General features: G+C 43.5%; 1 protein-coding gene across 1 annotated transcript in view; it reads left to right on the forward strand.

The window, feature by feature from the left end:
* rsrc1 (arginine/serine-rich coiled-coil 1) overlaps positions 1 to 18,308 on the forward strand; it is a 107,326-nt gene that overhangs the window by 34,350 nt on the left and 54,668 nt on the right. Inside the window, exons 5-6 of the mRNA XM_079165643.1 lie at positions 5,515 to 5,551; positions 16,745 to 16,796. Coding sequence (XP_079021769.1) covers positions 5,515 to 5,551; positions 16,745 to 16,796 — 89 coding nt within the window. The remainder of the gene's footprint in view (positions 1 to 5,514; positions 5,552 to 16,744; positions 16,797 to 18,308) is intronic.

Below are 18,308 nucleotides of genomic sequence, written 5' to 3' on the forward strand. Positions count from 1 at the left end.
CTTCCTGAGTGTGTGTGTGTGTGTGTTCCCCCCCCCCAGCCCTCCTCTTAGCTGTATAAAACCCTGAGAGGTAACTCTGATAGTACACACAGAAGAATACAATTTCAATTTCAATTGGCAGCCCTGTTAAAAAGGAACTATGGAGATGGCAATCAGGCCTGGGGGAAAGCTGAGCTCCCTGTGTGTGTGTGTGTGTGTGTGTGTGTGTGTGTGTGTGTGTGTAGGTGTGTGTGTGTGTGTCCCTCGACTGCTTAATATCAAGCTTTTGCCTTCTATTAGTTAAACAGGCAGATGTCACTGATGTGGACTGCGTATTAGTGCATTGTGTGTTTTATTTATGTGTGTGTGAGTGTGAGTATGCTCGCTCTGGTGTCCCCATCACATTGACTCTTTAATAAATATGCCTGCCATTCTATCAGCAGTCAAACAACATATGAATGCTCAATGACACGCTTGACAAGACATGCAACTGTGGCAAATGGGGTACACACACACACACACGCACACACACACACAATCTGATGAGTGATGTCTCTTTCATAGTGTTACAGTGTCCCGTCTTCCCTTTGCTCACTATCTCTGACTGATATCAGGCTGAGGGCTGAGAGGCTGCTGGAGGCCAAAATGTTATTTCTGCAGCTAAGGTGTGGAACAAAAAAGAGCTGGGTACACTTAAAAAAACAGAAAAAGAAACGGAGTGGTGCTTACAACGTGGTCAGACGTTTGTAATCTTTCCCCCCAAAAAGGTCCAACACAGCTTAAATCTGGACCCCTACTTATTAAAATTTAAAGACAATTTCACAGCTGTTGTAAATTATAATGGTTTCAGTTAGCACATTTGCATTCATGTGATCTATTTTAAGATTAAACCTACCAACAAGTAATTCAACTTTAGCTATTTTGATAATCTGTTTAATGGATTGTGTCATGCATTTGAAGCAGTAATGCCAAACATTCCCTACACTGAATATTGTTTGTTTCAAGTAAAATAAAAAGTTGCAGCTCTTAATGGGGAAAGAAAAGGATTTTGTCAAACTTGTTGTATAAACTATAGTAACTTGTCATGTTTACAGGTGAGCAACTTTCTTTTTTCAGTTTTGGTAAGTACATTTCCAGCCTATGGGTGAGGTATGCTTTAAGGTCAGCGTAAGACTTTCTGGTTCACTAGTGTTTGAGACTATTAACTCCCCATACATTATATATAGAGTATGACGGAGCCATTACCATCACACAAACAACCATTGACTTTTTAATTAATTTAGTTGTTTTATCCTTAAACCAGAGGGCATTTCATCACCTTTTATACAGAACTGGATCGCAAAATAAGGTGTTAATAAGGGCCGGTGGAAGAGAGCCGGTGAAGTGTGCCTGTTATGAAGTGATGAAGCTGGCCAGCAGTGGACAGTGAAAGGGTTAAAGCTTCCACACTCAGGACAGCAGGCCCGAGAGGTAATGCATGGCTGATGAGTGCTGCGCTAATGGGCAGCTCTGTTAGCCGGGAATCAAATGACTGCCTCTGCATTTTAAGTCCCTCTGTCGCCGCCATTGACTGACTGAAGATATTTATCTTCGCCGTGTCAAGGGGTGGAGCGGGAGAGGAGGAGGGTTCAAGTAAGGAGAGGAAGAGAAAGAGGGGGGGGGAGGGAAAGAAGTGGAGGGCATCTTTAGAAAAACCTGAAGACCCCTAATGCAATTATTAGAAACTTGACCACAAATGACAATACCGGCGCTGTAATTAATTGTCTTCGAGAGAGAGAGAGAGAGAGAGAGAGAGAGAGAGAGAGAGAGAGAGAAAGAGAGAGAGAGAGAGAGAGAAATGAGATGAAGAGAGACGGAGAAGGACATGAGGGAAGATGAGGCAACAGCTTAAGGACAGAAACGGGTTTGGACACAGTGAAACAAAACGTGTACTTCTAGTACTTATATGTGACTTCTATAGAGGCCAGAAGAATACGCGGGTGAGACGAAGAAATATGCGAATCTAAAGAAGTGGATTAAATAAGATTAAAAGATGAGAAAAAAAGCTGGAATGAGAAAGCAGAAAAGTGCACACTGTGATGGATCCAGTGACCATGTTAAATTGGTTATATTGACCTTGCCAGGGCTCAGTTTAACACTCGCACTTGTTTGTCTTGTTTTACTTAATTGACCTCAGATAACTAATTACCATTTCCTGGAACAACAGTACATTACTCTCTCTCCCTCTCATTCCCTGACCCCTTCCTCCCCCACCGGCCATTCTTTGTCAGGCTGTCTTTCTGTCTTGTAGCTATGTTGATGGTAAAAGAGAGGTACTCTGTGCACCAAATACTGCAAGTTCCCAGAAACGCAATGACGCGATGTGTCTCAAAGGGATGACTGGCAAACGTCTATATCGCAAAACGGCGCGTCAAGAAATGTCCAAAAGAAACAAACAGACGGAATAGCGGAACAGCAAAACGAAATTGCTATATGACGATGGCATCGAACACATAAACTCAAAGTATTTTGTGTCTACTATTTTATACAGTCATTCTATTGATGCATTTTGCTATAAAATGCAGCTTTCTCTTAATATTCCATTGCAAACGTAAACAACTTTCTCCGGTGTGAGGGAGCTACAGAACATCCGGTTGTAAGTCTGTTTTTGGCATCGGAAGCATTCTGGTTTCCGTCTGTATTGCCGGTAGTATTGACCAAATACGTTCGAGCATTCTTTATTTTAATGCAGGTGAACAGTCCATGTGTGCAAAAGAGGCGCAAATGCATCGGGCAAAATGCAATCTCAGAACCCGTTGGCTATCATCTCGTGCACAGAAACGAAGTCGTGGCCCGGATATCCGCTGGCTGCATCGGAACCCCAGAAATATAGTTCGTTGTCCCCAAAGGCTGATTCGCCGTGAAGCCGATAGCCGGCGGGATTCGAGATTGCTCGTCCAGTAATACGATATCCGGTTCGCCGCGTACCGCCGCCTGATGTGAATGCAGCGCAAGTACAATTTTGAATGTGCCACAAGTTCAGTCTCTTGATTGAGGGCAAATAAACGACGTGACTGTCACAGTGTATCACGGATCACTGTCTGTCTATCTGCTTCGTCCCCGTCTGTCGTCACTTCTTCGTCTCCCCCTCCATCACTCCCTTCCCTCCCTCCCCCGCAGCGTGCCAGCGCTATAATGTGCTCCTATGGTTGTAGTAAGCCGGCCACAGTGTCTCTGAGGCCTTGTGCTACACCACCATTACTATCTGGCTTGCCTCCACTACAAATTGGATGAACAGGCACTGACACATTTTCAATATTATTACATTAAACCAAGTGGATTTTGATTGATAACCTAATATTGGCCTAATGCAAAACATCAATCATGGCAAGTATATTAATTATTTAATATTGTGGTGTAATTCAGAAATCGATGCTGCCTCTGCGTTGAAGGCACAGAGAGCAGAGGGAGGGAGGGAGATAAGGAGAAGAGGAAAGCTCTGTCCCTGAAGACCTCAGCAGATTATATGATGTTTTGAAAAGAGAGATGAGGATGTAAAATGGAGTGTGTGTGTGTGTGTGTGTGTGTGTGTGTGTGTGTGTGTGTGTGTGTGTGTGTGCGTGTGCGTGTGTGTGAGCCAGCTGTGTGCATCTAATGGATAGAGTGATCCCTTCGGCCCTGGTGCGGACAGTGCTGGCCAGCTTGCCCTTGATAAAGTCAAGACTACAGATGACAGAGCGGCGGATTAAATGCAAGTGAAGAGCTTAATAAAGGTTGGATCACAAAAATAAAAGACATGAAAAAAAAAAGACTTGGTTATAAAAAGGAGTGCGAGGGGAGAGAGTGTGTGTGTGGGGGGGGGGGGGGGTGGGAGAAAGAAAAAAGCGACAGAAAAAGAGTGGAGGAGGAGGAGGAGGGATCGAGCGCTGCGTCTCCCCTGTGTTGGATTGTTTCTCACTAATTGCGCTTCATTAGCGGATTACACACACTGTCACCACGGTAACAAATGTCTTGCTGTCTGGTTGCCGGGCGCCCGTCATGTATAATGAATGTGGCGGGATGTTTGTCACAATGTAATGTAATTACAGCGAGATGAAGTTTGCCGTAAGTGGTTGACTTGTCTGCATGTGGCTCAGCAAACATCCTTTCTTCACCACTTCTTTTCTTGTTGTTTCTTACTTTTGTTTATATTTCATGTCATTCCTTCACACCGCCGTTTAGAAATGAATGGCGTGTAGGTCTGTGGTCACACTGGGTATGGGGCTTGGCCTGATGGAGGGAAGGCTGGAGGGATGGAGGGAGAGATGGAGGGAAGGAGGGTGGGATGGATTAGACGGTATGTAATTTTAGAGATGGTGTAGATTTACACTGTGATGCTGCTGGCTGCATTAGCAACTGAAGCCTGTCGATAAGCCTTCCCCTCTCTCTCTCTCTCTCAGCACACACACACACATATGCACACGCACACTGTGAACCCCCACGGCCGGGGTGGAGTTGTCAGTAATGGGGGGGCCAGAGTTGGATGGGGGTGGGGGGGGATGCAGGGATCGGGGACGGGGGCTGTTTGTGTTCTCTTGATCTGTTGATTTCCACTGCTGCAAATTTGAAATGTGCCAAAATAGCATCTATTATTTACTGCCAATTTGCTCTTTTTAAAACCGACTGCCCCCCCCCCCCCCCCCCCCCCCACAACCCCCCCTCTTCTTCTTCCACTTCCATGGCTCGCCATTCTGCCGTTGCTACCCTGATAATCATACACATATTTTTTTTTTTTTAATAATTCACAGATAATAAACTCTTGAGTTCTTTCCCTGCACTGTGATATTATTATTATGACTGCCAACAATATTAGCTAACCTCTGTCTGGTGTGTATGCAAACGCACACTAACGCACACAGCACTTCAGTCTGAAAGGAAACTATTAGGATCATTCTTCCTCATCTGTTTTTCTTTTCCTTTTGCTTTACAAAACCCCTTTTTGATGTCATAAAGATCAATTTCTTGCACAACCATTTCCATCCAGCTCATAACTGAAAAGGAAATCAATAAGATGGTTATGACCGCTGCTGACTGCATTTCAACTGAAACAATTCTCAACTAAATAGAATTTACACGACAATCGATTGTTTAGTCATTTTTCAAGCAAAAATGTATTTTAAAAAAAAAATCACTTTTTCAGCTCCTGAAAACAATCTGTTTTTCTTGATCTTCTATGAAAATAAACTCAAAACCCTTTTGTCTGATGGACTGATTTAGACCAACCATCGACTCTTTTGATTGAGAAAATAATGGGTTGATTAATTAATAAAGGAAATATATATTCCAGCTAATCAGAACTAGCTACAGGTATTGTTTCACAAAATGGTTAAAATGTTCATTGCTTCCGAAATGTTCACTGCAAACACACTTGAACACAGTTTGTTCTTCTGTCTCCCTTCTGTGTGTTTTCTCCGTGGATGTGTGTATGCGCCTGCAAAAAAAGAATTCTCTTTTTTTAAATGACGTTTTGTGTCTGCGCTTTATTTACAGTAGTGGAAATGTGTTGTTGTGTTGCAGGGACGCCGCGAACATCAAAGGCAGATTAGAACATCTGGTAAGTTCTATTTGACACCCCCCTTTTATCCCCTACAGTACACACTCACACACACACACACACACACACACACTTTGATATCTGCATTCCTAATGAAACCTCCGGCATTGGAGCTGAATACCTGCAGTTACAGGCAGAGAGAGAGACACAGAGAAAGCGTAGTAAACAGGGATAGAGGGAGGGGAGTGTGCCCCCTAGGGCCTGGTCCACCTTTTATATTAGCGTTTCATTTATCCCAAATTCTGCCCACACACACACACACACACACACACACACACACACACACAGACAGGTTATCCACCTTCATTGTTGCATTTTGTTGTGGATATTTGCAGGATTTCTGCATGTGTGCATACCTGTTTGCTCATGGACGAATGAAAGGAGAATCTTTCAGACACACACCCTCCCTCTCTCCTTCTCCCTCTCCCTCTCCCTCGTCCTGTCAGCATGGGGGCCTTTCCTCAGTCTTCTCCCAATACTTGAGTCGGTAGCCCGCTGGAAACGCTCTCCCGGGACGGCCCTGAAAATTTAATAGCCGACGTTTTCCAGCGTTTCTCTCGCTCCTCGCTTTAATACGGGGTCAGAGAGCCGTGCAACAAAGTGAAAAGGTTCTCTCTCCTCTTTTTGGGTGGGAAGGAACCGAGGTTTGATGTGCCCCCTTATTCCTGGGGATGAATTATAGACAGGGGTCAGCGAGGGTCCTGGCTCTCTGTGGATGTCACATGCCCTCCCTCCCTCGCCTCCCTGCATACTAAACCTTCAGCTCCCAGCACCTTTACGCAAATGACCCCCGCCCCACCACGCGCTACGCAAATGACCCTGAATATGCCACACAAATGACCGACCCTGAACATTCAAACAGTTCGCAGTAACTCTCCTCTTGAGCGAGCGGCAGACCAGATAAAGTTGACCTCAGATTTCAACGTCGTCAAGCTCGGTCGCAGAATTGTTCCATATTATTGACTCTGATTGAAGTGGGGAAAAGAGGCTGGAGTGATTTTTGCAGATTTTTCTCACAGTTTACCTCACATGTACAACTATCATACAGTTACCAAGCACTGTTTGGGTACAGCGGTCTCTAATTCACCGCTCCCTACTTTTTGTTCCACTGTGGTAATTTTTTGAGGCCACTGTTCAGTGCATGGATTTCTCACTGAGTTCAGACACTTAAATAAAATGACGGACATTAAATATAGTGCACGATATAGTAATGGTCTAGTTCGGCTTTGGAGATGTCTACGGTTCAGGTCTGGAGGTGTGATTGATGTGGTACTCCATAAAGGGGGGGGGGTCTGAATTATTCAAGAGAGGATTACTTGCATAAACAGTATTAATCAATATGTGTATTGGCAGTTACATCTTGGCAAACATTAGGTAATGTGTGTCTCGTGTTTAGATGAGACTTCCTCTTAAAGGCAAGCGGAGGAATTTGAACTCATTTCCATAAGTCATAAGTGATCCCGGGTCAGTATATATTGCAGACAAATATAATCTACAGTATATGTATGGGCCGGTTTTTCACGTTTTCACACTTTTCAAAGTTACCTTGAATTGTAAATCATATTATAATTGTATTCAAATTTGTTTGACTTATACAGAACAGTGCTAATGCTAAGGAATGTAAACTAGAATGTCTTATACACAGTTGGGATTGCACATGCGAGTGTGTTTGTGTTAATATTTCTTGGCAAGTTTTAGAGGACCTAGAGTAACAGATTATTACATTGCATTTGATTCGTAGTCTTTATTAGGATCAGCTCAGAGTTAACCGTTACACACACACACACACACACACTGGTTTGTTTACCAGTGTATTTATTTTTTTTTATATATGTATCTCTGGGAATTTGAATACGTGAATACTGAGTGTTTGAATTTATGGGTGTGTTTATGCTCATGGGGAGATTGCACCCCAGTAGTCCGCTGCCTGGGGAGCGCAAGACTCTGATTACGATTCGGGACAGAGAACTGTAAATAATGGAGCTCGTCTCCCTCTGAGGTAGAGTTGCAGGGCGGTTTAAAAAAAAAAAACGCTGTTTCCCCCGCTCTGTGCCTGGAAACATATATCCCTGTAGATTTCTAAACAGGCATTTATGACTCTCTGTTGATGTACTGCTCTTAAGATTAGTGCATCAACCATATTGACACTTATCGTGGAGTCACCGAGCTCAAGTCATATGATTGGACCGGGTCTCTACCGAGGAATTGCTTTTAATTGATTTAGATCATTTGCAATAGTAGTCATAAGCTGTTCTGTTGTTCACTAATAACAACAACAAAAAAGGAAACTTTCAGACTGGTTCGACAATCAAGCCTCTGTTCAAATGGTTATTGTGCTTGATTCTTCATGATGAATACTAACGTTGCCTCCTCCTGTTAAGTTAACTGTGTGAGCGAACGACTGGTGCAGTAATTAGGTGTGCAATTAAGATGTATGTGGTCTGAGGTTTGTTGTATTGTTCCTGTTTGTTTTGTTTTCGTATTTTCAGCAGATCGACTGAACGCGATAGGTAGCGATGCAGAGAAAAAGACTGAAGTTAATTGCTCCCAGTGCTCTGCGTTAGTTTCTGCTTTTGAACACTCGCGCACACACACACAAACACACACATAAACACACACACACACACGTTTGAGTTGGGCTATGCCTGGCTGTGGGAGGAATGGAGCGATAGTGAAAGAGGTGGCCTACAGCAGCTAATCAGTCCAGATGCACAGCTTCTGAGAGCGAAGTGGTGGAAAGCCAGCAGCTCAATCAATACACGAGGAATCAGCCTCATCAGGATTACTGGCTCAATCAGCAGCTGTACTCATCGTTCTACCACACACACACACACACACACACACACACACACACACACACACACACACACACACACACACACACTGCCCGGGGAAGGGTAGGAGAAGAGAGGGGTAGAGGAAGAACAAGGGATAGAGGGAGAGAGAGAGAGAGAGAGAGAGAGAGAGAGAGAGAGAGGGAGAGCAGAAAACGGAGAGCAGAGAAGGCGGATCAGTCTGGGGTTTCAGGTTGAGGTCACGAGTCACAGAAAACTGAAATGACACATCTGTGTTGTCATTGGAGCCTTTGCGTTGATGTCTTGATGGGACACAGTAGACCTTTTGTAAAAGCTTTGAGAAGGTCCTTTTAAAGTTTGTGATTTTAATCATATTAACAGACACATTGTTTAAATGGAATTGTTTGTATATGACCGGTAGTTACACCAAATTGTAGTAAGTAAAAAGCAATTCATCAAACCCTCCGTGATCTCATTTTTTGTGGAAAAATAGGTCTCAGTATTAAATGACAATTTAAAATGTTTCTGCACCATTCAGAAGCTTAAATTGATCCCTTAAGTCTCAAAGGTTGTGCAGTAAACCTACTTTTTCCTGCAGCATTTCTTACCTATAGTTCACACAATCAGTGATCGCTACGATCATTACCAGATCTGACTCTTTGTTCAACCTGCTGTCAGAGAAATTTAATTTCTGTGCTGTGTAGTTGTCCCTCTAATAATGATATACGGCAATTCTTCAAACCATTGTTGCCTAAATGGCCTTTACACCTTTCCTCAGACAGTATCAGTATTACTAGACGAGCTGTTTAACTTGTCATTGTCAGGTAAAATAATGGTAAAATTATACTTGTTGAGTAAAGTAATCCAGGGATACAATACATGAGTTGACCATCAGTGGAGCAAAGTATTAAAAACTCTCTTCAAGTAGCTCCATGTGGTTTTTAACGTCATGATGACACAGGAATATGCTCGGATACCAACATGGAAAAAGCATACTTCTTTTAATCCCAGCGTTTCCCCGAACTAAAACTAAAAAGTTTTGGGGGCATTGTGTCTTCTAAAGACCCTCTGCTTGTCTTTATGTGAAAATGTTGTACTGCATCGACGATGTATTCATGCAAAGGTGCTCCGCATCACAAAGTATCTGAAAAGGTAGCGTCACCAGGCTGCATTGCACGTGGCTTTCTTCAGGGATGGCTGATGGCGTCCCTTGGCGAGTTGAAGAGTTTACTCCGGCAAATAGCCGTGTTGGCCTACTGACAGATGGGCAACAGCAGCTGTAGTTAGGAGGACGACACACTCGCACACCAAGCATGTGACAAACTCACCTCAATAGGACTGAATATGGCAGTGAGCTGACTTTGAGCTGTCTTGGTGTAAAATAGAAGAAGTTGAGGGGAGTTCGGAGGTCAGACGTTTTAAAATGATCATTTCTTTTCTTTGTTCTGTTTCCGTCCTTAATTGTCTCATTAAACACCAGCTCTTTATCTCTCACTGTATCTCCTTCTCTTTCTTTCTTTGTCTTTGTCTCTGTCTGTCTTTCTTCCTCTCTAATATGATCGTATAGGATAAAGAGGTGAAAACGGCTCAAAGAGAGAGAGAGAGAGAGAGAGAGAGAGAGATTCTGATTCTGGGCAGATAAAGGAGGGCAAGGGGAGGTGGTGTGTGTGTGGGGGGGGGGGGGGGTGTTGATAATCTGCAAACAGATTTCCATGCTTATTACACTAATGATTTCATGATATTTGATGTGGCGGCAGGGGTGGGGAGGATGTGAGTGGGGTGGGGTGGTCTCTTTCTCTCTCTCATCTCAGCGGCGCAGCTAAATGATGGAGTAATTTGAGTGACCTCTGACTCGGGGCAGGCCCAGACGTAATTGCATGTCATTCTGGCAGGGAAGAGGGGGGGGGGGGGCTCCACAAAATACAAAGTATTCCCCAGTCTTTCCCTCCTCTCTTGCATATCACTTATTTTTCTGTCTCCTTTTCATGTGTCCTCGTCACTGTCTCGCGCTCCGTCGTCTTGCCTGTCTCACGTCGGCTCGCTCCTCGAGTGTCTCCAAATCCCCCCCCCCCCCCCAAACAAAAGAAAGATTGCATTAATTTTCAAATGATGATATTACATTAAGCGTCGAGATCTCATATATCAAAACGTGAGAACTACTCCCTTACTGTATGTGCTTCATCTTAATGGTATCGCTGGATGTCAAGGGCATGGAGGAAATTAAATCGGAAAGTGCAGATAGACCAAAGAAGATATTATCTCTGGATGATTGCAGTTTTGATAGGTATTCCAGTGAATTTCATTTTCTCCGGATGGGGAGAAGATGAGTTAGCCTGCACATTTGCTCATTTTTCTTCTACATGATTTATGTGAGTTGAGTATAAAACTCTCTCCGTCTTACACCCCCCCCTTCACCCCCACCGCCTCCCCCTTTTATCAGGAACACATACATGCATGCGCACACGCGCACATACACACACACACACACACGTGCACACGGGGCAGTAAATTACTGCCTTTGAGTTGTATCTTGGCTGGGGCAGTTTATATTTATATGTGTACTTCTTGTATGGTTGTATGTGGGCAAACTGCAGTGTGTGTGTGTGTGTGTGTGTGTTTGTGTGTTTGTTTGCTTGCACGTGCATGTTTTATTGTGTGTGTGTGTGTGTGTGTGTGTGTGTGTGTGTGTGTGTATGAAAACATGCGTGTGAGATAGCAGCAGAGCCATCAGCGGGAATGATTCCAGGGAGACGGGGGAGTGTCATTACTCAGACTTGTTTACATTCTAAATACGTAATGAAATCTTGTTGGTAATAATGACGGGAATAAAAGTTTGGGAAATTGTAAAAGTGGTGAAGTTTGAGAAATGAGCCCCGGTCTGTGAAATAGCATTTGGGGGCAGGAAACGACATTATTATGCAGTGCTCCTGCCTGCCTGAGACATGAAGATGAACTGCTGGCGGGCCATAAAATGCTGTTAGCCCTAGCCTGAAGTATGGCACATTGTAAAAGAGCCCTGATCCCATATTGCCATTATATATAAAAGTATAGCCATACACAACATTATTTTTCATATAAGATGAGCTCCGATGCAGTGGCCCAGGCCCCCCAAATACATACACTGATAGGCAGATTTTTTTTCCCCCTCCTTATAAAATATATAAATAAACATATTGCCATGGAACCCATCTCTGCCCTGATCTTATAGACCTCGATATTAAAAACAGAAATATTGCATTTTCTAGGGGCTCTGTTTTCCCCTGTCCTCTTTTGGGTTTGGGATATATCAGTGTGTTTGTTTAGGGGGAGCGGGAGGGAGGCGCAGAGGAAGAGGAGTCGATGAGGAGAATGCAACAAATGAAAGAAAATGGAAACAGATGAAGACTTTAAAAATATAATGAGATGAATATTGAGCATATCAACTCCAGCATACAGAGAGTTAGAGGGAGTGTATATTGAAACTGTTTATTGACAGATAATAATGGTCACAGTGGTGCAATTAAGATTAATGTTACCGCAGATGGGCTCAAGATAGTGTTTTGAAACTGTCAGGTGAGTTTACTCAAACCCACACTGAATGGTATTCATTCATTTATTCATTCAGATTCTTTACTTTTGGGTAGAATATAGGGAGCAGGGAAGAGCAAATGCTAATATTGTTTCTAAGAATGTATTCACACATTTTTTACAGCAGAGGTGATTTTATGTCCCTGCAAATTGTTAAAGAAAAAAAAAATAAGTTTTTTTTAAAGAAAGTCACTGATCTGTCCTTCTGGATGTCTCTGTGCTTCGTGAGCATACACCATTTACATAAATATATTTAATTTGGTTCATGTCAGCACTAAGACAATTGAATATTTGCATTATCTTTAAAACTAATACTCGAGTATGTCAAAATGAAAGTTTAAAATCACCAAACAAAGATTTATAAAGGAATGTTAACAACTAAGTCTCCGAGCAGTGGATGAATATGTGTTTGCTCACCTGATGTATCTTTAAAAAGCTACACCTGCTATATCTATGTAATCATATTTCTATTTGTATCATATTTAAATGCAGGTTTACTAGATTAATTAGATAACAGCTAGCTAATTTGTTATGTTGTCATTTTCAACAGTAATCCTGACACTTTGACGCTCTTAAAGGGGCCAGATTTCGATTGCCTCTCAACATGTCGACAGCGAGCCGCCGGCATCGTAGCTAACGGTGTTAACGGTGCAAGCAATGGCGAAAGTGCTGACACAGCTAACCGTTTACCTGAGGTGGAACAGGAGGGTGGGTGCTACGCCTTCCGTGACAGCGTAACCGCCATATGAGAGCAGTGCAGAGCACACCTGAGCCTGGAACTGAACATGCTAGTCGTTGCTTGAGTGACGGATATTGTCAGCAGGCGATGACTAAAAGTAACCAAACGTGTTGCTCGTCTACTTGCATGAGTCTTGTTTAATGCTGCTGTGAAACCTTACTTTTTTAAGTCTTTCTCTTTTTCCGGTGTCTCTTCCTGCTCCGTCGTAAATAAATTGTTTTTGGTCGGATAAAGCGAGTTAATTTGGTGAGAAAGCGGTCAAACAATCTGACCACAGTCTGGCCATTTACGGCCTATCTGACCGTTGTTTGGCCTCCCTAACAGGCATTTATTAATTTGCTGACCCACCATACTCTGCTTTGTCTGGTCCGCCCTCGGGCCCAATAATGATAATAGTCCCTTTGGCCAGACCATGACTACAAATAGATGACATTTCCTGCATGCAGTGCCTCATTATACACTGTGCCGCATTGTTTTTAACCAAGCCGAGTGCGGGTTATTTATTTTTCTAATGGGACGTGTTTATTTTTGACTAATGGGACAGACGCTGTGCACTTAGGCTCAGCTAAGCGTGTCTCGGTGTGTCTGTCGTCGCTGTGGTGAGGTAAGGGAACAAGCTGGAGGCCTACCGCGAGCACACAGGACTTCCTGGCACATTTAGGGCAAGAGTTAGCCCGAGTCGAGCGGGTGTGGGTGTCAGTGCTGGCAATAATAATCCAAAAATAGTAGGTTCATTTATGACAGCTACTTGAAAAGGAGAATGTTTATACAAAAAAAAAAAAAAGCCCTTCCTTTACAACAACTGTATGTTGTTGGTCACATGTATGTGTGGCAGGGATTGGCCCGGTGTGTGGAGGAAGGGAAAGAACTTCTCTATTAGGCCCTTACTTATTCTTTTCAAAACTATGTCTGTCACTATTTCTGTGCACAATGAAGTACAACACTATGAACCCCCCCCAGGTGAAACTGTTCAAAAGTATTTGCCGTTATTCTCACATGTATACGATTATTGCAGCTCACCCCTCTCTACGATGGCCGGCTTGTTTTTTGAATGTGGCCGCTCGGAGCGACCGTGAAACGTGGTTTGATGACATGTTGTTTGATGTTTAAGCGTACTCCCGCCTTTTAAGGTGGCTGTGGCTCGGTTAGTAAAACAGATGATCCGTTAATCGTAGGTTTTGTGGTGCGGTTCTCCTTGTCCTGAATGTCAAAGTGACCACGAAGCAAGACGCTGAATTGAAAGTGCTCGTAAAGTCCTTGGCACATCTGCTAAATGACTAACCATTAGTCTACATTTGTACTTTCTAAAACTCCTCTCTTATGGCTATGTCTGAGCCATTCTTCTTGACCTTTCCTCCTCGTCGCGCTCTCCCTTCTGTTTGTCTCTGAAGAAAACAAAAACACTAAATCTATCTGTCTTGTCTTTTGCCTGTTAACCCCTCTCCTCACAGTGTGATAATCTAAAGCCCCTGTGCTGCTCATTTCCAAAACACACTCCCACCTTCCTCCCTCTAAATGCACACACACACACACACACAGAGAGAGTCCTTCCCTCCGAGTCTCATGTTTGTTTGTGTGAGTCGAAAAAAGGCGCAGTTCTAATTGAGGGGCGAAGCCACTTCAGATGCAGCGGGTGCTTTTTTCCCAGTGGGGGGAACACAGATCTGCCTCTGGGGAGCACAATTAACGCCTTTTTATTGTTTACTAATGAATTACACACAGAGGAAGCGGGCATGTGTGTGTGAATTAGAGAGAAAAATAGAGAGTTTGTTGGGAAGCGAAAACATGCGATGTCGTGCGCGTGTGCTTGTGTGTGGGTTCTGTATCATTATGTTTGCTTAGTTGTGAGTTGACTTCTAAGTATCTTTTACATCCCTTGATAATTTTATATTAATTGGCCTGTTTCCGCCTTCATTTAGTTTCTTTAGGCAGGAAAGCACACGCTTGTCCTGGCTCTTCCTTTTTTTTTTCTTTTTCTCTTTTCTGCTTTTATTTAAAAAAATAATAATTCAATGCAGAATCACACATGGAAGAACACTGCTGTGATGCTCAATACTAAAACTTTTAAGAATGTTACACACCGCTAGCCTAACCGCCAATCATTGATGTTAGAGCAGGTGTTTTTCCATGAGCGCTTTGACGTCACCGACTTGTGTCGGCAGGACAAGAAGTTGCTTGAAAAGTTTTAATGGCGGCAGACAACGCAGCGGTAGTTTTCTATTCTGTGTGATTCAGTGTTGTATTACCCGCAGCTGGCAGGACTGTGTGTGTGTGTGTGTGTGTGTGTGTGTGTGTGTGTGAGAGAGGATGCATCGACTAACACATGCCTTAAGGCCTATGTAAACAAATGCTAATGTAATTACTGACGGGGGCGTTTTGAAAATCTGTAACTAAGATGATTGCACAGCGCACAATGATCAGGTTAGTTACGACGTGATGTGCTGTTGCTTTAAAAGACCGGTTGCACCAAGACTGATTCCTGTGTCATTCGAAGTGTTCAGCAGGCTAAGCCCTGTACCATTTAATTGGGTGCAATTGGGTTATTTTATAGCTTGTAAACCTCGCTTTTGCTGTAAAGAAGATGCATGAAAGCAATGAAAGAAAAGACAGATTTTAGCCCATATCACTTTTTCATGAGGGGCAATAGAATGTGTGTATGTGTGTGTGTGTGTGTGTGTGTGTGCGTGTGCGTGTGTGTGAGTATATACGTGTGGGTGAAGGCCTCAAGTGTTCCTCCTCTTCTCAGCATAATAGTGATTAGTAATTTCAGCTGTCGAGCAGTGCCAGTCAGCGTGAGCGTGATCCACTATGTCACCTGCTACAGGGGATACACACACGCACACGCACACACTCACACACACATCGATGTTGCATTAAGTGTGCGTCAGTCTGTCTGCAGTGCCTTGATGTGCGTTCTCCGTCTAGAATACAGCACCCTGACATCGCTACATTAAAGGGGGTCATTATATTTCCCTGGCTGCCACCGAAAGGTGACGTTTTTACAAAGTGACAAGTTTACAGTTTGATAAATCAGATTTTTTTTTTGTTGCTGTGGGTGGGGTGGGTACCCGGGAGAAGGAATGGTGGGAGGAAGAGGCAAGTTGTCTGTGGAGGAGAAGGAGGAGGGAGGGAGGGAGGGAGGGAGGGAGGAAGCGCTGCCTGTCAGCGACGCCCCGGCCCTGTCGTCTAAATGATGCTCCCAGGCAGCAGATTCAGATCCCATCCCCATTAGCATTTAATTTCTCTCTAATCCTACACACCGTCTCCACCGCTGCATGGTAACGAGGGCCGCCGTGCCACGGCAGCGTGGGGGGAAAAAAAAAAAAAAAACAACCTCCGAGAGCAATCTGCAGCCTGCTCGCCTTTTACAGCCCTGTCGTAGCCATCATTCTTCCTTGACAATTAAGACCCTCAAATCTAATAGCAGTGATATTGGAATTACAGGAAGACCCTTTTGAGGGCATGTCAGGAAAAATGGGCTGCTCCTCCCAATACAGCTGTCAAAGCACAAGGCCCTCCCCCCCCCATTCGCGCCCGCTAAGCGTTTCAGATGCACACACACACACACACACACATGGGATGGGGAATATGTTGAGTCTTTGGCTGTGATCTTTGTAAAATGTGCTCTCTGTGCCCTCTTATCCAACTCTCCAAAGACTTGTTACAGCAGCTTTTGTTTTCTCTCTTCTCCTCTCACTCTCTCTCTTTGTCTCTAAATTTCTCTTCATCTCTTCCTCATTGATTCTCCCTGGTGTGTCAGAGATGTTGTTGCTTTCTGTTTTTCCACCAGCAGGTTTTTTATTTTTATTTTTTATATACAGATGATTAGGCTAGTAGATTGGTGAAGTTGTCCCTTGGTGCTCTGTGAGGACAGTTTAAGGGGGAACATTCACTCTAATGGTTGCAGTTAAAGATTATCATGGGTAAAATATATCGATGCCTAAGGGACACAACAGTTTTGCAGATTACACAGATAACGTTGTGTCAGTGGGGAGGCCCTGTTATGAACTGCGCTTTGTGATAACTCAGGCAGCAGGATGGGATACTAACCTAACTTTCTCTTCTTGTTGTCCGTCCGTCACTCTCCTGCAGACTCCAGCAGAGCAGGCGAAAGTCCGAATGCACCTGGTCCTGCAGGCCGCAGGTAAGATGGGATGATTGTTCTGTTTCTCTTCCCATTTAAAAGAAGAAAAAAAAAATGTTCTGTTACAATGTGGTTCAGAGCTGTTGCTGTGGTGTGACACTTGCCAGTTGTGGTCACTCACTCATTCAGGGATGCTAGCTTGAAGGCAGAAAGTGAGAATACTGTGTGTAGAGCAGCCTCAGTCTGTAATCTGCCAATTTGTTCGACTACGTCTTCTGTCATTCATAAACACCCCCCTGTGACATCACCTAAGGGTTGTGCAGTCACAAGTATTTACGACGTGTTTATGGTGATATATTTGGAGATATTGTGAGTTTTCGCTCTGATTCTTTCTTTACTTTTATGCACATGGATGACGGGAAACTTGTCGAGCTGTGTACTGTTTAGACATTTGGTGAAAGGGGCAGAGTGTATTGATCCATCGATTTATCGATCTTATGATCAACGATCAAATATAAGGGATGCAAAGAAAACATCCATTTGTATCATCATCATCTTCGAGATATCTTTATTTTTAAATTCCCATGGCACATCTGTGTCACCATGTCCATCCAAAGGCACCTTCCTACAGAGCCCAGAGAGTTGATATAAGTGTAACCGACTGTGTTAAATGGGCATCTGATATTGTCTCATAATAAATGCAGGCCCCTGAGTCGAATCAAATTAAAATAGTATTGTGGGAGACTTTGTGATGTCAGCTAATATTGTATCATCTTAAGAAATTGATCAAATATCTAATCATCACCCAACAACTTTATGCTGCACAATGTGCCCAATGTAAAGCCACTTTGTATATATAAAGATATATTGATATTGTATACCAGGGAATAATATGGAGACTTTATTTTTTTTGCCTTATTTCGCAACTATCCAAGCTTGAAATGAGCCACAGTCTCATGTACGCACACTTCACTGTGGACCTGGACAGGTTTCGTACTTGTTTTCCCACACACAGAGTCACAGCACCCCTCCCAACACACACACACACACACACACACGACCACAATCTCTCACACACAGACAGACAAATGCATACACACACTCTCCTGCTCTCCGCTCTTGAGTGCTTCTGGGCCCATATTCACTGCAGCTTAATTTCAAACACTCCTCCCAGTACATAAGTCATAGTTGTCACCATGCACGCGGTGTATATATTCCAGTGTGTATTCGAGGGGTAGAGTTGCGAGCCAGATGTGACAGGCAGAGATTGACTGTGGAGAAAGATGTCTTCATGTTTACAGTCATGCGCGCGCACACACACACACACACACACACGGTCCCAGCACTTCAGAACAGAGCTCTAATTTCACCACAGGAAATATATGAAAGAAGCCGGCATCTATATATCATCTATAAAGGACCCGGCAGCCACACACTAACTTGACTTAAGACTCGCCTTATTGTACGCCACAGATCAACGCCGCAATTCCTTTTCTGTGATTTCCCTGATTTTGAACTTTCTGAAGCATACTTTACATACTTCATCATACTTTGAAACATAGTTTACATGTG

Source organism: Pholis gunnellus (assembly GCF_910591455.1).
Source record: "Pholis gunnellus genome assembly, chromosome: 9".
In the NCBI taxonomy this organism is placed as follows: Eukaryota; Metazoa; Chordata; class Actinopteri; order Perciformes; family Pholidae; genus Pholis; species Pholis gunnellus.